Source organism: Synchiropus splendidus, chromosome 12, assembly GCF_027744825.2.
Source record: "Synchiropus splendidus isolate RoL2022-P1 chromosome 12, RoL_Sspl_1.0, whole genome shotgun sequence".
NCBI lineage: Eukaryota > Metazoa > Chordata > Actinopteri > Syngnathiformes > Callionymidae > Synchiropus > Synchiropus splendidus.
The window spans coordinates 13,495,392-13,517,496 of NC_071345.1; the positions used below are offsets into that span (position 1 = coordinate 13,495,392).

The 22,105-nt window shown below is 41.5% G+C and overlaps 3 protein-coding genes across 4 annotated transcripts; 2 read left to right on the plus strand and 1 right to left on the minus strand.

Moving 5' to 3' along the window:
- The first annotated feature begins 809 nt into the window (after positions 1–809).
- On the plus strand, positions 810–12,958 carry ctps1b (CTP synthase 1b). 2 transcript variants are annotated; one of them, XM_053880879.1, is made up of 17 exons: positions 810–959; positions 1,815–1,995; positions 2,605–2,775; positions 4,004–4,104; positions 6,618–6,734; positions 6,794–6,877; positions 6,994–7,074; positions 7,887–8,038; positions 8,169–8,301; positions 8,378–8,466; positions 9,004–9,098; positions 9,576–9,638; positions 9,722–9,765; positions 9,840–9,936; positions 10,177–10,329; positions 11,911–12,055; positions 12,133–12,958. In XM_053880879.1, exons 2-17 carry the CDS (start codon positions 1,830–1,832, stop codon positions 12,206–12,208), a joined length of 1,767 nt encoding a protein of 588 aa, XP_053736854.1. In that variant the 5' UTR covers positions 810–959; positions 1,815–1,829; the 3' UTR covers positions 12,209–12,958. The 2 variants fall into 2 exon arrangements, with proteins under 2 accessions (XP_053736854.1, XP_053736852.1); XM_053880877.1 differs by lacking the exon at positions 810–959 and adding an exon at positions 1,438–1,684.
- Positions 12,959–14,934: 1,976 nt separating this feature from the next.
- rab42b (RAB42, member RAS oncogene family) lies at positions 14,935–17,379 on the plus strand. The gene is made up of 2 exons (XM_053881331.1): positions 14,935–15,356; positions 16,820–17,379. Exons 1-2 carry the CDS (start codon positions 15,139–15,141, stop codon positions 17,262–17,264), a joined length of 663 nt encoding a protein of 220 aa, XP_053737306.1. The 5' UTR covers positions 14,935–15,138; the 3' UTR covers positions 17,265–17,379.
- A 1,685-nt stretch (positions 17,380–19,064) lies between these two features.
- On the minus strand, positions 19,065–21,802 carry taf12 (TAF12 RNA polymerase II, TATA box binding protein (TBP)-associated factor). Its single transcript, XM_053881360.1, has 6 exons — positions 21,655–21,802; positions 20,826–21,017; positions 20,082–20,159; positions 19,830–19,944; positions 19,395–19,483; positions 19,065–19,307 (listed from the first exon to the last, which is right to left on the minus strand). The coding sequence occupies exons 2-6, from the start codon at positions 20,904–20,906 to the stop codon at positions 19,272–19,274; spliced, it is 399 nt and encodes a 132-aa protein (XP_053737335.1). The 5' UTR covers positions 20,907–21,017; positions 21,655–21,802; the 3' UTR covers positions 19,065–19,271.
- Between the last annotated feature and the right edge of the window lie 303 nt (positions 21,803–22,105).

Below are 22,105 nucleotides of genomic sequence, written 5' to 3' on the forward strand. Positions count from 1 at the left end.
AGAAGCGTGACTCTCGGTTAACGTCAGACAGGACGTGATGCGTCTATTTTCGCTTTCTGTGACACCACGAGGTCCATGTCGCCTGTTATATAGGTTCAATGACTCACACGTTACTTCCGCATGTGAACCTTACATAAGCTTTTGAATGATCCTCAATCTTCAATCATATTTATCCAGTTAAAAAATAAAGTCTTTTAGCTTCATTTGTAATGTAAAGTCTTTTTTTTTTCATATATTTCCATTACTAATAAATAATAAATATTATCATTATCATTATTAGAATAACATGTAGTTTAAACATGCAAACAGTTTACTCGTAAATGATTTGCAAACACTGAATATTATCGTTTCGTGCACGTTGTTTTGTGTACATTTGCTACTTAGTGTAGACGACAAACATGTTATTCCTGAAATAGATTGAGAAATAAAAGATATTCAAGCCAATACGTTTTATTTTCACCAAATTACAAATTCTGCGTTTTATACAACGTCTTACAAATTCACATACATGGATGTGTTTACGTGAGAAAAGAAACAGCCACTGTGTTTAACTAAACTATGCATGACTCATTCGTGAAATCAAAAGAATGATTATCACTAGTAGTAGTAGTAGTAGTCGTAATATTTGTATTATTATTATTATGGTTATTGCGTTCATCTCCACACATAACATCTCATCTTTTTATGTTATATTTTGTGTCCAGTGTTTTTTTTTTTTGTGATGAAAAGAAAACATGTGCCCTGCTGCAATCTACCTCCGACCGGTAGGAGCCAGTACTGTGCCGCAGTGACAGTTATCCGAGTCGGGAGTACAACACGCGAAGAAGCCGTGGTCAGCTTTCAATGCACGTGCTTGAGTTACATATAGAACGTGGGACCGCCGTACTCTGCAAAACAACTGAAATTACCAAGCTAAACGTGTATTTCTTTCTCTTTGCCTTTCGTGGCAGTCGTTGCAGGTATGTGCTTTAGTTGTTCTGATGTTTTACGAGGTTAATTTGAGGTTGATATCTTGCCGAGTTGGTCATTGTTGATGTATTGTCTGGGTTTATTTGTCTGAAATTACGGCGTTGATGCCCTTAACATGTATTTTATTATTGCTGCTTGGCTCTCTAACATCACAGTTTAAACTACCAGCTAGAATTATTGTTATTATCAACAGGGAAATAGCGTGTCGCATAGCTCCTACCCGTTTTTTGGCGGTTAGTTTCTGCATTTCCCGCCAGCTGGAGGGATTCACGTGTAGGCGAGTGAGTGCAACCTGAAACTTGTCAGGGCTATTTGCTTGGGTTGTTTTGACTTTGACACTGCTGAGGTTACAATAACCTGGACGTCAACAAGTGAGTGGCGCTTCCTCGGGACGCACGTTGCAGAATGTGTCTCTTTTCTCGTCGAAACGACTACAACCGTTAGTCAGTTCATATCCCTGTGAAGCTTGTTTTTAACCCTTCTCCCTGACTATGTTCAATCGAAGGCCTTTGTTGCGATACTCCTCGTGTTTTGACTGGACAAAAAGAGTTTCAGTCTGAAACGTGGTCAGAAGACCACAGTGAAACACTACTGAGGCGGTATCCCTCCTGAAGTGTTGTGATGTTTCAGATACCTTATTCCTTGTGGATTATATACTGTATTCATGTTCAGCTTTTCCAGTATGCAGGGAGACAACTTTCTTCTGCCTGTCATGGTTTGTACATTACACAACATGTCAAGGCCGCTGCTGCTGGCATTTTCAGGGAGGGATGTAGTCTGTCAGGTTCCTTAGGTGTGAGCCACGTGTTTAATTCATGTCCTTGTGTTCATCCATCCATCCACAGCCCTTGCATCACACAATGAAGTACATCCTTGTGACGGGTGGTGTCATCTCGGGTATCGGTAAGGGCATCATCGCCAGCAGCGTTGGAACCATCCTGAAGTCATGCGGCCTTCATGTGACAGCCATCAAAATTGATCCTTATATCAACATTGATGCTGGCACCTTCTCACCTTATGAACATGGTACTTGAGATTGTTTTGTGGGTGTGTTTGTTTTGCTTCTTTTGTTGGCGTCAAAGCCATCCTCGTGGTAACTGTGTACTTTGTTTGGCCTGTTTCTCTCACTCCTGTTTTTGTCTATACAATTTAAACAATGTAAAAATGCTTAAGTAATGAATACATAACTGCTCTAGAAAGAGTAATGCTATTTAGAAATATTCATTCTTCAAATGCTAAGGTAAACAATACTTTAACAATTAAAAAGGATTTATTTCAGCCAAACAGCCTAGAAACTCAATCTAAATCTATTATCTCCCTCCTTTTCCATTACCAGACAGAATGTCAGCTTTGTATTGTTGGTGTGATAAATTCAATCTGAACAAGTGAAACAGTAACTTGGAAAATATAATATCAATGAATGAGTGACAATAACCTAAATTATTCTCAGGGTTAAGTTCCAGTTATTCGGTGTTTCTCTGGTCTAGCCAGTCCTGTTTTTTTTTTAGTTTGTTAAATACATTTCTTTCCCATATGTTAAGGTATTTCCTGAAAATGTCACAAGAAAAAAAAACGTGTTCAATGTTGTATGCATCATCAGACCGTTTGTCTTTAACTGTGGGCCTCTGGTTTTAGGTGAAGTCTTTGTGCTGGATGATGGAGGGGAGGTGGATCTGGACCTGGGGAACTACGAGCGATTCCTGGACATCCGTTTAACTCGGGACAACAACCTCACTACTGGCAAGATCTATCAGTCTGTCATCAACAAGGAAAGAAGGGGAGACTACCTCGGCAAGACTGTGCAAGGTGAGAGTTGTGGTTTTTAAATGCTTCAATTTTATCATTTCAATTTTAGTTCATGAGATTCCTCCGGCGCTTCAGGTCGAAGTTGTACCTTTATTACTAAAAATGCTGGTCAAGATCATTTTCTTTCTTTTGATGCCGCAGTACTGCATCTCTGACCAGTCGTTCTTTTTATTTTTCTCTGGTAAATTTTTGCTTTTTCTTAACATTCCTGTCGGAAGCCGGAACTAGGGCTGGAAGATTATGGCAACAATGATAATTGCAGTTGTTTTAATAATATCCTCATGACAATTATTCAAACCATTATTTAAGATTTTTGCTGTCATTGAACTTTAGATCTTAATTGAACAATGAACTACAATAAAACAATGCATACAATCTAAGGAACAATTTAACAGTTGTATTTGACCTTCATCATGTAGGTTAAAGGTCTCTCCTCTAGAAACACCAGTCTGTATGGTCTGGCTGTAGAGAACTGTGGAGACTCAGGAGACAGTTTTGTGAGCTGGGCACTTGGCTGGGATGCAAAGAGTTTTCTGTGGTTCTGATGTTGTAACCTGGGATTTCACCTTCCAAGCTTTGTCGGTCATTTTTCATGACATCATGAGAGAAGAAGTCACTCCGTTAATTATCAAACTTGAGGGAAGTTTTATAACTTCATGGAGGTGTTATAGTGCTCTTCCTGCATCTCTGCAGCGTAATGAATGACAGGAGCGCTTGATTTTATCACCCTTGTCTCACGTTGAGCCTGACAAACTGTTCGAATGCACTTATCCACTTCCAAATAACTTTTTTGAAACATCTCCAACAAGCAGCTATCAATGCTGTTGTGTCTCAGAACGCTGGATGAGCATCTGCTCCATGGAGGTTCTGACACTGAATATATTCTGCCGTTGTACAGACCAGTCGGTAGCTAACAGTGGCTAATATTAGCATCCCCCACACCGTGTAAACAGAGGCTTGAGCTGTCTCACTGACGGGCACCGCTTCACACTGAGGAGCTCACTCTGTGTAACGCGCTCACTGTGTGTCCCAGAGTAGCTTCCCATCGGGCAGCTTTCACAGTGAGCAGGCGTGATGCAGCGTTTTGGGTGGAATGGGAGAAGCAGGGGAGAAGGGCGTTGGGCCAAATTATCACGTTTTCATAATCATAGGAAGACATGATCATAATCCTGATAAAAAAAATTGATCAATTCACCAACTCTAGCCTGAACTGTCATTCTATTTTCAGTGGTTCCCCACATCACAGACGCCATCCAGGAGTGGGTCATGAAGCAAGCCAAGGTTTCTGTGGACGAGGACGGCATTGAACCTCAAGTTTGTGTCATCGAGGTGAGGAGCCATTTCAACATCCATCCACCTCTCTAGCTCTGTAGGTAGCTCCTTGTTATTGTGGTAGAAGTATCCTGGCTAAAGTGCTGGTCACTGATGTGCTAGAATGTTTAAGCTCCAGACACTGAAGATCCCATGATAATGCATTATTGATAATGAGACGATCATTTTTCTTCCTGGGGAATCGATACTGGGCCTGCTGCCCAGGTTGACTGTTATCCAAAGTCACCTGTCATACACAATAGTCATATAACATCAATGATGGAATCAATGAATAGTATTTTATGTTTGATTTGTAACTTATTTATAGAAATAACAGTATTTAAAAAATATAGAAACTTGATTACTGGGAGTGTAGTTTGTGAATATGTTGTAGTACTGAAGAGGAAAACGGTGATAACTGTCACGTTATTATGACTTGTCACAAAATGATGAGTCATCATTCCAATGTTTAGTCCTTCAGTGTATGGGACACTTTTCATGAGGCGTCAAGGTTGTCTCATACGGTACAATCGCTGCGATGATAACCACATTGAAGGAAACATCTGTTGAAACTGTTATGAATTTAAACCCTCTGAATTCCTGTTTTTCATTTACTTCCTGTTCAACTGACATCCTCATCACACAAACACCAGAATAATAACAGACCAGTAGCACTCGGCGAGCGTAGACCTCCGTCTAAAACATAACCTGCACTGCTGAACCAACTTGATAAAGTTGAGTTGTGTAAAGTTGTGTTTGCTCTTCAAGCAATTCATCTACTCTACAGCATAACAGTATGACGCGAAGTGTGCGACTCCTGTTGCTCTGTGATGTCATGCGTCATATTCATATGGAGCCGTGGTCCAACAAGCCGAACGTGAGCCTGGTCCACCCCAACTCCCATCACTTCCTTTGAACCCCTTTGTGACCTAACATTTCATCAAAATCTGTCCATAACGTTTTGAGTCATGTTTGTGAAATTTGAAGTTGGTCCAAATAAATGTCTAAAAATGCTGGGCAGACGCCAAGCGTTATTTAAATATAGAGAAGACAAACTGGTTACTGAGACAGGTAGAATACCGTAACTGGAATGTTCAGTGACTCCAGTATTCAGTGAGTCGTCAGACAACATCTCTGCTCTTGTGAAGCTAAAAGAAGAGAAAGGGTGTTTCCCAGGACAGGGAAAAAATGCACCGTGGGAATATTTATCTGATTTAATCACAGTTTTTTTGATTGCAACTTTCAGATAGATGTTTGAGTATTTTTAAATGAATGAAAATAATGCAGCTACGCTGCAAAATTGTCAAGTGAGGAGTGAACATGCATCTGGCTTGGTTTAAAAGCTGTTAATGGCAGATATACTGTGTGAAGGAACAAGTGGGCGCACTTTGTGCCTCTATCACTGTCTCTCAGGACAGGGCATTCTTTGGAGTTCAGAATCTTTTTCTTATTATTATTGTTGTAATGTTCTCACACACAAAACATTCTCCATCTTTACCTTCCAAACGTACTCCTCCATTGGTCCATCAATCTCCACCCTTAGAAGCCGCTCCCTATTGTTGTCAATGTGTAATTCATTTTTAGGCTGTGGGTGAACCTGGATTTTGACCCCACATATTCAGCTACAGGAGGTGGAAGTATGAAAATCAGAAGAATAACTTTTTGCCTAATTTATACCCATTAAACACGGCAGTGCTGTAATGTAACTTTCTTGTGTTGAAGAGTGAGGGGAAAAAACACTCTGTTTTTCTGATTATCACTCATTTTCTATGTTAATGCTGCATGATTAAGCCAAAAAAGATCATTATGGACATCTGTATTTTTATTGCTTTATTTAAAAAAGAAATAGTGAACAGCTTTCAATGCAAATTTGAAACGATAAAACAATGATTCATAGATCCTGCTGTCTCTGAATTTGGGCTCTAACATGCACAGTCTGAAGTCTGAATGTATGTTTATTTATTGTCGCTGCATAAAGCTGCAAGCCATATATCAAGTCATAATTTTAATTTTGAGTTCTCCCAGCTCTCATCAAACTTTGGTTGTTTTAATGCATAATTCGACGGAAAAAGCTCCCCAGCTGGATGGTGCACGAGCGCGGTGAGCACTGCGCTTTGCCCTCAAGGCTTTTCCAGGTTTTTAGTGATATTTTTGGTGGTTATGTAAATGACAGATGTATATTCTCATTATGAGTCTAAATTGTCCTCGGTGATCAAATCATTTTTCCAAAGAGAAACAGTTTAAATTGCAAATGAACCTGGCGTATTTTCCCCGCAGCAATTAGAGGACGCCGTCTGCATTCAGCTAAAAGTGGTAAGAACTGCTGAAGTGTCACAAAAGTGCACCGGCGAAGCAGAAAATTGGAGCCTGCTTTTAAAAAAAACTGTTCAATTGAGGTGAATTGATTTGTTGAGTGGGTTGTTATTGCAGTGGAAAGAAATAGTTGGACAGGAGGCGTGAGGAAGGCACTGGAAATGTCTGCCCGTATGACTCCGGGTCTTCATGTCTGAGCTTTTGTTGTGTGTCCACAGCTGGGAGGGACAGTCGGGGACATCGAGAGCATGCCGTTCATCGAGGCCTTCAGACAGTTCCAGTTCAAAGTGAAGCGAGAGAACTTTTGTAATATCCACGTCAGCCTTATACCACAGGTACACAGTGATAGACTGAATATTTGGAGGTGAACTGCATAGTAACTTTTCTCTCTCAGCCCAACACCACAGGAGAACAGAAGACGAAGCCAACTCAGAACAGTGTGCGAGAGCTGCGTGGTCTGGGCTTGTCGCCAGATCTGGTGAGCTGGATTTCACCTGTGCATTGGCTCTACATTCAAATCCTCCTTTCTGTCTTTGCGTCTTCTTGCTGTCTGTTTGCTGAATGTCCTTCTCATTGCTCTTTGACTTTCTTCAGATTATGTGCCGCTGCACGACACCGCTAGAAACGGCTGTGAAGGAGAAGATCTCCATGTTTTGTCATGTAGAGCCCACACAGGTGAGAACCTTTTTTTATGATCTGATCTGAATGTTAGTCTGTGTCAAAACATGCGGTTCTATTTGAGTTCATGGGATAAGAATCTTACGAAAGACTGCAAGCAAAATTTGCTCGCTCTATAACACAAAATGGATAACGGAATGTGAAAATGAATTGACATGACGAAGAATAACTTTAATGACTTAATACTTGACTTAATAATTACATGATCAAGGACTAAATAAAAAAAAACATTCTTTTTACCTTTATTTTGGGGGCATTTTATGTGCGAATTTCCTTGCATTAATTTAACAAGCTTTTTTCTTCAGTTGACCTTTTTGTGAGAATGTTCTTCCCCCTGAATATAAAAAGTATATGTCCAATTTGTCAATGATCATTTTGCAATTTGTTTTAATGAGCGGGTAGCGGCTTTAAACGGTGTCCTCCTTTTCAGTGGCCACTAGATGGCACTGTGCTCTAAAACCTAAGGATTTGAACAGCCATTTTTATTTAACTTCTGATCGTCTTGTAGTCGAGAGCGCCACCTACTGAGCTCAGAAAATGACGCCTGTTTGACAAAGCCTCATCAGCCCATCGCTGCACTGTACTCCTTAGAACAAAGTCATCTTCAGATATATATTGATATATAATGGCAAAATAAAATGCGTATGTTGCACTACTGAACTGTGAAACTCATGTTGAATAAAAGCCAGATACTGAAAAAGCAGTTTATGTTGGAGAAGGGGGCAAAAAGTTGTTGCTGGAAAAAGTTTAAAGTCACTAAAGGTTTATAAAATTTCAGTCCTTCATGTAACCCAAGCGTCTCTTCACAGGTGATCTGTGTCCACGACGTCTCCTCCGTGTACAGGGTTCCTTTGCTCCTGGAGGACCAGGGCGTCGTCGGGTATTTCCGTCAGAGGCTCAACCTTCCTATCGAGATGAAGCCCAGGAAGATGCTGACCAAGTGGAAAGAGATGGCAGACAGGTGTGTTTACTGTCCTCGCAACAGAATTGGGAAGTGACTGGATCAAAAATGATTGCTTTATTTCCTGTTACTGCGGGATTGTCTTTGTTAAATCCTCTATTCTGACACGGTCCCATGTCTTCCTCCGCAGGTCCGACCGACTGCTGGAGCACGTCTCCATCGCGCTCGTAGGAAAGTACACCAAGCTGTCAGACTCGTACACGTCCGTCACCAAAGCTCTCGAGCACTCGGCCCTCGCTATTAATCACAAACTAGAAGTCAAGGTATGAAGTTTGAGAAAGTTGTTGTGTGGCAAGCGGTCGGACTTCTGATTTCAATTGACTCGCCGACTCCCCGCAGTACATTGACTCTGCCGACTTGGAGACCACGACCCTCCAAGACGAGCCGGTGAAATATCACGAAGCCTGGCAGAAGCTCTGCAGCGCCGAGTGAGTATCTGGAGCTGCATATAAAACCCGACAATATCCCAGTGTTACATAAAGCTGTCGAGGAGTTTCATGAATTTACAATGCCATCTGGCCGCCATGTGATGGCAGCATTGAGCTGTCAGCGTCTTTACTGCCAGTGTAAATCTTTGTTGTTCTTTTTACTACAGTACAAAAGAGGACTGTAAATTTGTGGAGTATTAGTCATTTATTTCATGGTCTTGGGTTGCGGCTGAAATAATTTACAACAAAGCTTTTCAGAATTATAAACAAAATATGCTGCGTAGGCCGGTGTAGTTGTCTCAGTTAAACCTTTAAAAGTCGTCTTTTGGGCAATTTATTAAATAGGGAACAAAAAACAAAAGCATCTTTAAAGCTTCTTGAAACCTTTGTTTGCTCCTCATACATGAGCACATCATAAGACCAGCAGTAATCTCAGTAGACTTACCGTCTTGGGCTTAGATGCGACTGTGCTTCTGCGAGTGTGCTCTTCCATTAGAAGCATTCTTTTCTAATGTGGCTGTGTTTTCACTGTCACAGTGGCGTGTTGGTACCTGGAGGGTTTGGTGTGAGAGGAACAGAAGGAAAGATTCTGGCCATTAACTGGGCCAGGAAACAGAACAAGCCATTCTTGGGTGAGTGGGGAAACATTAAATGTGTTTTTTATATGAGAACAAAAGCACCAGAGTGTCTCTACATGCATTATGATTATTATTATTTCTCTTCTTTTTTTCTGCCCTTGACAATTCTGTATTGATTTAAAAGGAAAATAAAAGTGCAAACATGAGGAATCAGCTTATCTCAGATGTTATGATGAACATTTTAAATGCTATTCAAGTTTCTAATGTTTTTTTTCTATTTATGATTAGATGGTTTTCTGAACATAAATGGTCCTCCAAACATAAATGCAAAATTGTGACCTTTTTTGTATATTTTTTAGTGTTAAGTGGCATTGCGCTGTACTTGCACTGATGAAGCAGATTTTAAGATGGTTTTTTCCTGATAAATAATTTAGGACCTTCTTCACACCAGCACAAACACACAACAGCAGTTGGGCTCCTTTCATGTGGACATGTCATGATTAAGGCTTGTGCTCCTCTGCTCTCTGGCAGGTGTGTGTTTGGGCATGCAGCTTGCTGTGTGTGAGTTCGCCCGAAACGTCCTGGGCTGGGAAGGTGAGCACAGCAGTAGAACACTGCTAACATGTTTCTACAAGACAAGCAAAAATGTTTTATCAATTTTCCCCGACTGTTTTCAGATGCAAACTCCACCGAATTCAATCCAGACTCCACGCACCCAGTGGTAGGTGTTGGTATTACAATCTGTTGCGATGATTTTTATTTTATATATTTTTTTAAAGCTGTGACTTTCGTCAGGTTATTGACATGCCAGAGCACAATCCAGGGCAAATGGGTGGCACCATGAGGCTGGGAAAGAGGCGGACCATTTTCAGATCCAAAACCAGTGTACTCAGTAAGTCTTTCATGAATACCTCCAGCATCCTTTTGGACCCAAAAATGGACAGTTGTTTATTTCTTAGTAAGTCTCATTTTGAGATTAAAGCACCGGTTGTCCTTGACAACCGTTGTGTGGGTCAATAAGTTTAAGAGTAGAGCCACACTGGATTAAAAAGTCACTTTACCAGATGAATATTTGTGCTTTCATGAGGCAGGTCTCATTTTGAATGTTAAAGTGACATTCGAATCTTTACAGGGAAACTGTACGGCGATGTTGAATACGTTGACGAGCGACACCGACACAGGTTTGAGGTGAACCCTGAGCTCAAGCACCATTTCGAAGAGAAGGGCTTTCAGTTTGTGGGCCAGGACGTGGAGGGCGAGCGAATGGAGGTCATTCAGTTGGACGGTGAGTGGACCCGTCCTCCCACAACAGATGAATAAAACATGCCGTTTAATCAGGAGCAGCCGACCTGAACACTCGGCTTTGTTGCGCTGGACTCTCTGGACTTTCCTGATCCGTTTCATGTTTTTCATTTGTCAGGGTCCATCAGAGTGCGTTTATGCAGTCATTAGGTAGAATACAGAGGAAGTGTGGGAACATTAAATTTATGAGAGAGTTTCAGCTGAAAAAAAAGAATCTGTGGTAAACTGTTGAAAAGCCCGTGTTTTCTCTTTCAAAAGCCTGGTGGGAAATTAGAGTTTCACATCTCTGGCATGCTTAAAGAGCCACAGTGGCCCCGATGGAGGAGGAAGTACAGGTGGATGTACTTCAGAATTACTCTGATGGTGAGCCTGAACTTCAGCTGCCGAACTGTTGGGTTAAAAAGGGGCAATGGACTGTCGACCTAAGTCATAGCAGCGTTTATGGAGTTTGGTTGGTTGGGGTGATATGGTTTCCTGCTGATCGTGAAAATGGTTTCCAGTAGTTGACATGAATACCATGATAAAGAATGTTAAAGGCGCTGGTCCATCATTGTTTGAGGTAGTGGTTTCAGAAGATCTCTTATGTCATAAGTAGGGAGGTCCCAACGCAACTTTTTCACACCCGATACCAGTATTGCAGCTTTGAGTGTTGGCCCATATCGAGCCGATACAATATGAACATGAATCATACAAATGTTTCTTACTTATTTTGTCATGTGGAATGTTAAAAAAAGGCTTCCGTCCAGTGATGTAACTCAAACTGAAAAGAATTGGTATGAGAAGAACCAATTGGTTACATGTATGAGCCTGCCTTAAGGTGAATACTACGATTTTGCCAAGTAGTAAAACACCAATAAACTCCTTGGATGGCCAAAACCAAACTCTTTGGTGACCACGGCAAGAAGAAGAAACATATGAACTGACGGAGAATGACAACATCTCCACTCATAAACGGTGACGGCGCTCCTTGGATCAGCGTCTCGAGAGTCTGTGTGGCATGATATGGTTTTGTTTTTGTTTTTATTGACACATTGTTTAAGTGGCTTTTAGTGCTTCGGTGATTGACATTTGTCATCCGTTGGAACTGGAATGGAGTCGTGGGCACAGACATTTTTGTCGTTTGTTTCACTGTAAAATTGGAGCATTACAAGCAAGGTGGCCATTTTGGAAACATACACTGGTTATAACTTTGAAAATCCAAACATTCAACAATATGACTTTGATTTGAAGCTACTCTGTCAGTATGTTAGATTGCTTTACTGAAGAAAAATGGTTGCACATTAGGGCCCCTTTAAATGTTTTGCATGGAAGCAATATGCATAATGTAAGATTTTGTTTTTGTGAGCTGAGTATGTGAGTGTCACAGTTTGCAGGACACTACATTTTGTGACATTTATCTTCAGACTATTCTCTGTCCACCGGCGTGTGAGGTCCAGTTTCGAGAGACGGTCATTTAACAATCACAAGCCTGAACTCGTTCCTTCAGCTGGTCCTTCACAGATGGTGTAGATGTTCTAAGGCAGATGCCGCAGGCTTTGCTGAGGTGTTGACTGTTGTATTTCAGATCACTGCTACTTTGTTGGCGTTCAGTATCACCCAGAATTCACCTCCAGACCCATCAAGCCTTCTCCTCCATACTTCGGCCTCCTGCTCGCCTCTGCAGGGAAACTACAGAGCTTCCTGGCCAAAGGCTGCCGGCTGTCTCCCAGGTAAACACCCAGGTGGTCATAATGTTTGGCGGCTCATTATATCGCAGCAACCTGACGTGTTCCTTTCTTTCTGCCAGGGACAACTACAGCGACCGCAGCGGCAGCAGCTCTCCTGAAACTGACATCTCTGAGCTCAAGTTCCCCTCCTTGTAGCATGATTCGTATCATGATAAACCGCTACTCTCAACTGACTCCACCGAATCTTCACTGATCCACTTCATGTGTTTAGGTTTTTCAAACTTGTTTGTGTGTTAAAGGGCTGTTTCTGCTCTGCAGCAAAGAGCCTCCATTTTTAGTTTTTTTTTTTTTTTTTTTTTTAGCTCTTCCATGAATGGAAACTCGACTGCAAGTATATTTTGTTCTTTAGAATGTCACTCAGCAAGATGTTTCAGAGCAAAGGAGAGATTTCATAATATTTAAGGCTCGCTGCATCCAGCTTTTACTGGAGCCACCTTTTTAGATTTGTAATGCAACGCTTGGAAATGTCGCTCTGCGTCCATCAAGTTTTATGCATTGTCTTTCCACGGACGTGTTCAACCTCTGGGAGTGCTGTACATATACAGAACGTCATATGAAGCTTCAGGGTCTGGATGTGTGCAAAAACCTCGGACATGTCGCCAGCATGCATGTATATCTTATAAATATGCCGGGAAGAATAGGCCTTTTAACATTGTCCAGCTGTTAAGATGCAGTCAATATTAGCTGGTTTCAGAAGTAAGTAAAGTTGTTGGGAAAGTTATGAACCTCATTGAATATTTTCTGTCATTTATCTACTGGAATTGAGGTGTTTTCTTTCTGCTCGGCTTTGACAAGGAGCTGAAACTAGCACTGGACAACAGCAGTCAGTCTTGACTTGAATTTGTTTGATGCCTCAGTCACGTGACTTAATAAAGAAAAGTATCCCTTGTGGAACGGAACCTTGTGCCTCATTTGGGCATGGATGGATTCATGGATGGATGGATGGATGGATGTCTACATCTATCTCTACTTGTCGGATCCCTTTGAGACGGGGATCAAGTTGTCACATAGTGCACTGCAACTATTTGAGCTGATAAAATGCTCCGAAGGCATCATTGTTGCACATCGGAGATAGTCATGTCTTCATGTGACTGTTTTCATATTTCAGTTGGCCTCTTGGCGTACTGACTTATGAAATCGACATTTGAGATGAGCGACTCATATGGTCACATGGTTCCTTTTGACTTGCATTGGTTCGACACACATCGGAAAGTCACATCCTTCTGACTGCAGACGATAAGGACAGGATGAGTTAAGATAGTTATTTGTTTAATCTAACTTTTTTTTTTTTTATCACAACAGAGTGAACGTGATAAAATCTTCTTGGTTACGTTTCAACATTTTTTAAAAAGTGATTCATTTGTCATTTATTACACATCAACATACAGCCCTATTTTAGTCCTTTTTATTTTCCCACTATAACACTTTATATCGCATCAATGCAAGAGACTAGACGATCTCTTCGTCCTGCTCCTACTTTTGTCTGCGTCTTCCCAATTTGTTGTTACAGCTTGCGCCCCCTAGAGGCCTGGCATGTATGTTACAACATTTCCAATGGTTTCGTGTGGACATTTGAAACAGCACTTTTTGAAACCAGCATGAAATGTTATCAGATGGGAAATGGTTCTTGTCCATGTGAATATAGCCTGAAGTGTTGAGCACTGATCGGGGTTTGTCTGCCTATATATATACTTTGGCACACAAACTTAATCCTAGTGTTCTGTAAATAATTGGTCCCCACAAAATAGGATGATCAAACCCCCCCACACACACACACCCTTTGGTGCAGAAAATAGACACACTACCTTTTACAGAACTCATCTGAATCCAGTTCTGACCACCTCTGTATGAAGTCACTGAGATCAGGTACCAAAAGTTTGCAGGGTCTGGGCTGGCCCAATCTAAAACATTAAGTGCCCACTGGCTGTGAGTTTGACCTGCTGACTGACTCCCAAATTTCCAAACTGGTAAGAAAAAAAAAAAAAAAAAAACTGATTCTACTTTGTGAGGTGGCTGGAGTTCAGCTCCTGACTGCTCCTGCTTCATGTTGATTTAACAAGAGGGGGACAAATATGACTGTTCTGTTCTGATATCTGCTTTTTGAAAGTTGAGTTCTCACACAAAAATACTCATTATAAATACTGCTTTGAGCTGAAAATGACATTTTAGTTTGCGCTATCAATAATATTTGAAGTATTTAGTTCCCTACTTATTGTACTGCGTTTGTTGTTGTTGTTGTTTATTTAGTTTTTTTTTTTGGTAACTTCATATTCTTAGCTGTTCGAGAAAAGGTGAATTGTGGTAGGAGCGTTGGGAATGTCGCGATTTTAGCTATATTGAAGTTGAGCTTGCTAGCTATAAAATTTTGTAGCTAGTATTGTGCTATAGCCTGCAGTGCTGTTGCTGCCACAAACCTACCTCGGTTTATGTTCAAATACCTGTATGTCATGTATTAAAGTGCTACTTTTGAACAACTGTTCAAACGTATCCACTCTGGCTGGGGAACATCTGTGCATTAGTGATATTGAAGTCCATATCTGAGCAATAATATCCCACACAGCTGTTTCCCTGAGGATGTGAAACAGCTCCGACTTCCTCGTCTGGTGTTGCGACACTCCCTCAGTGTAAACATCATGTTGGAGTAACACGGGAAAATAAAAAAAAAGAATTAAACATCTGAAATATTTGGTAGGAAAAGCTGTCGCTGTGTAACCCTCTTCCTCTCACCCTCTGTCTTTACCGCGCTCCTCCTTTTGTCAAGTATCAACAGGTTAATATCAGTCCACACCCACTTATCCTCAGAGTCACGGCCATCCTGCGCTGATAAGAAATGTAGCTCTTTTGTCTTTGTCGGCAGATTTTGTCGCTCACCCTCACATGATTCCAGCTGAGGACATCAACAAGAGTGACGGCTTAAAACTGATGTGATCAGGCGGAGATGTTTTAATCCTGGGAGGAGAGAATGGGAAACAGCTGTGCAGCTTCTGCTCTTACTGTCTAGTTTCTGTTTTCTCCTCCTTTTCTTGAAGTTCCATTTTGCTGTATTTTTTGTTGTTGTCACCACGATGGATCTGAGTTTGTGGCAGTACCAGTTCAGGATCATCATGCTGGGCGACTCCACGGTGGGCAAGTCCTCGCTGCTGAAGCGCTACACTGAGAACACCTTCCTGGAGACCATCGACGAGACCGTAGGTGTGGACTTCTATGTCAACTTTCTGGAGGTGGCACCAGGGGTCCGGGTCAAGCTGCAGTTCTGGGACACGGCCGGCCAGGAGAGGTTCAGGTGAGACCCCCGCATGAGAGTCACTCACTCACTCACTCAGGCAGGCTTGTTCAGGTCTGGTGTTTATTCAGTCAAAGTTGACACACACACAGAGAGAGCACTCATGCACATGGAAATTATTCTATCCAAACAACACTCCACCAGATCAGTTTTTCCTGTTCGCTTTTTTGCTACAATCCCATGTCCCTGTCACAAGACCCATAGACACCGCAAAAGCAAATGCTCAGCATTTTCCCCTTCACATTAATAAAGAGTGATGTTTCTCACCAGCTTGTGATGGAATGTTGGTCAATATGCCTCTAAAGAACTTCTATAAATATGAAGTCTGTGTCCAGCTAAATTCATCATAAATTTATGGCTCAGCTCCAGTTCGCTGTCATGGTTTTGGGGGGAAATAAAACGCATTGTTTGATACTGTTGTGCTCAGCAACAAGGTTGAGATTTATGTTCTGAGCAAAGGTTCTACTTGACTATTTACATAAATAAAAGTGGCAGGGAGAATGTTGATGTTGATCCTCATCTTTGGAGGCCGTAGCACGAGTCCATGTTCAATGTTTGAAACCAAAGAATGGCGCGAATAGTTCAAACGCTCACTAGTACAAACATCATTTAAATCTATAAGAACTAGGGTTTAAGCTTGAAAGTGCATTTCAGGCATTTATTTTGACACTTATTTTTCTAAAAGTTAAATAAAACAACGCCGGCTGAGCTGGACCCATTCAGGAATAATGCAATTTTATGAGACACTCAAAGACAGAGTTGAATTTAAAATCCTCTCACTTTCAGAGTTAAGCAATGAATGAAAAACGTGATAAAATGTTTGCTTCCACACAAGCATCAGAGGAGAGGTCAAATATAAGTTGTAAATTTGAGCTGACACTTAAGTGCAGAGTATTTTCAAAAAAAGAAATGAAGTGTTCAGTTCCTCACTCAATGAACAGTTTCTTGCATTGTGTTTATTCTGGAGCATGAAAACTAGTTTTATTTACTTTTTTTAACTTCTATGTTTGAAGTTCTTCGTTGTCAATAGTGTTTTTTTTTTTACAATGGAACTGCATTTGTATGACTGACTGCCTTGTTTCTGTGAATTAAAGCCATGTGAGATGTAAAACAAAAGCAAGAGCCCGTGGTCGAAAGCATGATTAGTTTAACGCCATGATGCTGTCGACACAAAAGTGTTGATCAATCGGCTTATCTAAGTTAAACAATGCCGACAGTCGGCTGACTGTTTGCTTGCTTGAAGGGGAAGGGAGTGGGAGGAAGAGCGTTTTTTTATTTGTTCAAATTTGAAGCACTTCGCTGCATCGATCTTTACTTAGCTTGTATTCTTCCGGTTCCCAGTTTAGATGAGGTGACTGTGTCATTGCACTTCGGTTCTACTCACCTGAGGATTATCCAAGTGTGACGTCAAATATCTTTCTCGGCTGTTGATCTTTCACTGATCCTCATCCTTCACTCCACAGATCAGTGACCCGCTCTTATTACCGCAACTCAGCCGGAGGCCTCTTAGTGTTCGACATGACCAACCGAGCCTCCTTCGACCACATCAAAGACTGGCACAGCGAAGTGAGCGAGCGAATCCAGCCGGAGAAGATCCTCTTCATCCTCGTGAGTCACAAGAGCGACCGAGACGCTCACGGGGAGCGAGTGGTGAGTCGCGAGGAGGCGGAGAAACTCGCCGGACAGCTGGGGGTTCCCTATGTGGAGGCCTCTGCCAGGACAAACCACAACGTCAAGGAAACCTTTGAGCTGCTCGCCCGGCGAATTTACCAGGGACTTCTGAGTGGAGAAGTGAACCTGCAGGAAGGATGGGACGGAATCAAGTGCTCCCTGTCGCAGACGCTGAAGCTCAAGCGGGCCAATCTGGCCTTGAGAGACTCGAAAAAGAAGAAAAAGTTTTGCTGCTGAGCCTTTATATGTTTGACTTTCCATGTTGTATTTACAACCATTCAAATACAAGCAGTTCACTCTTGCAACACTTGATGGTAGAAGGGAGGGAAAGCCCAAAACAAAAGCGACTAAAATCATGTCCTGAATAAAAGTGATCTTTGTTGATAGTCATTGTATTAAGAGACTCCCTTCATTGTTATCATTGAGCATCAAGTCAACGCCTTTGAACTACGCCATGTTTCACACTGCAGACTCCATCTTGCCTGTTTGGCTCAATACTCTGAGGTGTGAACACAAACAAACTGGGCTCTGGCCCTGGACTTGAGCCCAGTTAGAGAGGTTGAGGATTATGGCCAGGAACACAGCTGTGAAAAACGGCTAAAAAAAAACAGAAATATTTTACGTTTAAAGTTTTCTGTCTTCACTCCGAGTGACAGCGCAGTCTTGACTGGAACAGCAGGTTTATGTGACAGCTCCAGGATGTACGATGAACATTTAACCGTGTAGTTGTTTAAATATATCAGACCTGCATTTCACAAGGCCCCAGGTGAACTTGTGATGCTTCAGCAAACTCAGTGTGATTCACAGCTACGTTCATGGTAAAAAAAATGCAGGTACTGATAGTGTAAAAGAAAGGCTCACCGTGTAGAGGTCTTCATACTGTTGAATTTGTCTTCACGTTTATTTCCAATATTCTTTTTGCTTATAAGTCATCAACCAAATCTTCACACATGAGATGAACAAGATGCGGATGCTTTGGTAGCGCACAGAGCTCTTCGTATTTGTGCTGGATGGTGGTGTCAGAAGTGGGATGGTCATCAGATGAACTGCGTTTTTAATCGCGTACAGACAAGAACGGTTGGATCACTGTGTGAAAGAAACGTGAAGCACAAAAGAGAGAGAAGAGTGCCACCTAGTGAGCACTGAAAACTCAGATGCCCTTTCAAGAAACCTTCAAATCCATCATTAGTGTTTCGTAAAGGGCAGAGGTTCAATTCCAAGAGGGGCGGATGAATGTCAGGGACCTCGAGCTCTTTGGGGTCTAGATCTGTGCACGTTTGCGTCAGCGAATGACCACGGTTTGTCTTCTGCACGACCTGTCAGATGCTGTTTGATAAAAGTGAAGGACTTGCATGAAGTATTGAAGTAGGAGCCTGACTCAAAACAAGTACCAAAAGGGTCATGTGGGTCCAGGTTTTCAGGTGTCTGGAGACTTCCATCAGACGGCCAGTTTGGTTGGAACGAACACCTGGTGCAACATGGTCCATTTGGGGTTTGACACCACTGAACTCCATGCACTCCACTCCTCCATGGTTTCCTTCTAAGCTTCATGCTATCAGCTGCTATTGTTTGTTTTTTTTATCAACATATTGTGCATTTTAGAGAATTACAAGTCTAACTTGCGGGAAACAATTGTATCTCATTCGTTCTCACCAACTCTGCACGTCTCTGGGACTTGTCATCGCAGTACTGCTTTTGTTTATCACAGGCAGCAGACTAAGGCTGGGCAGGGGTTATTATTCCAGGTCCCTTGGTTGATATCAGGGGTATCACTCTTGTGATGGCGAACCCTCTGGGCCCCGGGTTAGAGTTCCAGTCAAGGCTTCGATGCTTCAACAGTAATTACACAGCATCCTTCCACTGACTGATTGTTTTCAGGTGCTGTTGTTGAAAATAATTACATGGAAATCTCCAGGGTGCCTTTGGATATTGTGCTTCTGAGATGTCGCAAACGGTTTCCATGGCGATCCGCCTCTTATACTGCTTTCACTTTCGGATGGAGGAAGACAGAAGAAACACTCATTTCAACTTGAAAACCACGTTCAATTGTTTATTGACAAAAATGCATGTTCAGATGAACAGCACTGAAACAAGATTTACATCATTACTTTTTTTTTTGCCAAAACACTCAAATTTCAAGAGACAATAAATTCCGTTTTAGAGTTTTAACCAGACCAAAAAAAAAGGGAACCAAACACGAAGAAAACACAGGATTGATACAACATATTTTAGTAAACAGAGCCGCTACTTTTTGGTTGTCTTGCGGATCAGAGCCATTCTCTGGAATGAAAAAGACAAACCACACAGTTAGAGCAAAGCTCCAACGACCCATCTGTCATATAACTCCCGTATTCAAATACAACATACCTGTTTATGAGCCTCTGTCGTGCACGCCTTCTTAAAGGGCCGGATCTCGTCTGAGCCGTAGCCAGGAATCCACATGTTCCACTGCCGTTCTGCGGGACAGTTTTTTAGCATTTTATTATAACATAACTACAATAATATAGCATATTTATTTATAACATTTTAAGCAAATGAAGGACGACATAAAATAATAAATAATCTATTATTTATTAACACTTGTTAACACATGAGAAAAAAATGCACAAATAATGCAAGTATATTGTAGAGTGGAAATGTAGTAGTAGTTGCATCACATTAAAATATAATAAAAGCAATTGAGACAGTAATAAGTAATTAATAACCTTTAATACAACCATTTAGATGATCTATTTAACTGCATGTATTACGTTTTTAGAGAGAAAAAAAATGAAAAAAATCACAATGTTTTTTTTAACTCACCAAGATGTAACTGGACGTCTTTCACCTCCAAGGTGTTGGATTTACGATGGCGGGCGAGCTGACAAGCAGCTGTCACTACACTCTCTATGAAGTCATCTGCAATTTGTAGCAGCATCTGTTGAAACCACAAACAAGACGAAACGTTTTAAACCTTGGATTGATGCGATTATATGATGCAGTTGGTTGAAAAGCAGCAATATTATTACCTATTGTTGAGGTTGAAGAATCAAAACAATGACAAGAAACACAAACCTCCTCAACATCTTCATCCAGCTGCTCATTTGGGTCGATTTCCCTCACAAGGTCTTGCAGCTTCTTCTTGCTCAAGACCTGAAGAGAAAGCGAGCAGACCTTAGAAATGTCATTTTACTAACTTTAGTTAAGGGATGAAAATGGCACTTCCAAAAAAGTTAAACATCCCTCCATTTACTCCATATTTGGTTGCAAAAATGCAAGCACACTGAAGCTTTGTTAATGCTGACAATCTATAGTTAGATCATGGAAGCCACAATCTGATACGATCTGACAATAATAATGGGAGGAATATCTCAAAACTGGGTTCTCTCATTACACACTTAATGATAGCAGCAAACAAATTGTTGTTGACGCCATCTAGGGCTGTCACTAGATTACAATTTTAATCTCAATTAATCGCACTAGAGGCGAGTTAACTCACGATTTACAACAACATAACAGACACTGTCAAGAACATTCTTCAGAATAACCTCAGAGGGACTGCAAAGGCTTAAAAACATGCAACATTTTAAGCATTATTGGCCACTCTTGATTTCCAAAGAGAACAAATACAGAATGCAAAATGTATCTCACCTCTACTGTGATTCATTGAGATTAAAATTCTAATCTCGTGACAGACCGATTGCAAACTCAAATGAGATTCTACAGTCATACTGCAGAACATGGGTCACCAGGTGAACACCACAAAAATGACTGGCATGTTTTGAATCACAACTTTGAAAATCTAAATGTGTGACTGACCTGAGATCCCTCAGGGCTGCTTCTGCCAGCTGGGCCTGGTGTGCCCAGAACCTTTACTGTTGCATTGGTGTTGTTTGCCATGGCAGACACTGGAGAAGTTGTGAATCCACGAGACAATGTGCTTGTCTGTTAGTTAAATTGAGGCACTGTTGCAGTATTTATGACTGTTTGGCAGGCACCACATCTGTACACCTGGGAAACACAGTGGGGACAAAGGAAACAGTATTTTAAGGTAACAAAATAAACCATGAAATATAATGGGTAAATTCGAGGGAACACTATGAAAAGGTGAGACATACATGTAACAAGTTACTTGACTAACTTCCACATCAAAACGGTTGCGATACCCTTGTTGTTTGACAGCGACATACAGCTTGATTCAGTGGCGGTTGTACTTGTTTGACACTGAAATAACAGGACTATACAACCGATGGCGGAAATAACGGATGCCGACTTAATCTGCAGTGTCCCGGACAGTTTCTTATCCAGGTTTCGCTGGTCCAGTGACATCGAATGATCCGTTAATATGATCACGAAGAGCACGATGATAACGACGTGTCGGTGTGTGCATTACAAATAAACGGGTCCATCACGCAAACAAAAAAGTATCATCGTCACAATTGATACGAGAAATAACAAACGCGGCACTTCGTGAGCTCTGATAACGAAAAGCATCGTCGTGAAATACGACTTTTGCATGTGAAACTGCCGCATACACCACTCACCGTGCTAAAAACAATAGCGCCTCACTGGGATAGCAACGTGAGCTAACGCTAGGACGCGCGTGCCAGCGAGCAATGTCACCCTAATCGAGCGATTATTCACTTACCGAATAGAACTGGAACTATCTATCCATATTAGGTTGGGCTACAAAGCAAATATCCGCTGTTCTAGATGGAGTAAGTCGCACCAACAGCGAAGACCTGAACAACAGGCTTATAGTTAGTCTCTTCCGCTTCACCTCGCTACTTCCGGTGACAAAGATTGTAGTTTGCCATCAAGTGGCCGTTTTGAAGAACTACAACCGATGGTCACTGAAAGCACAGCCTCGTCGTGTCTGATGCAAACGGCTGTTTCTCCCAAACTGCTGTCGTTGAGTTGATACATGTGAAGAAACAGAGATACAAAGTTCAAGTCTGTCGGTAATTGGCTACGTATTTGATGAAATCGACTGACTTAAGTCAATATGATAGTGTATTAAATAAAAACATACTGATATTAGTAACTGAAAAAATGGAAATGTAGGTTGCATGTTGATCTTTTGAGGCACTTTGGAGAAA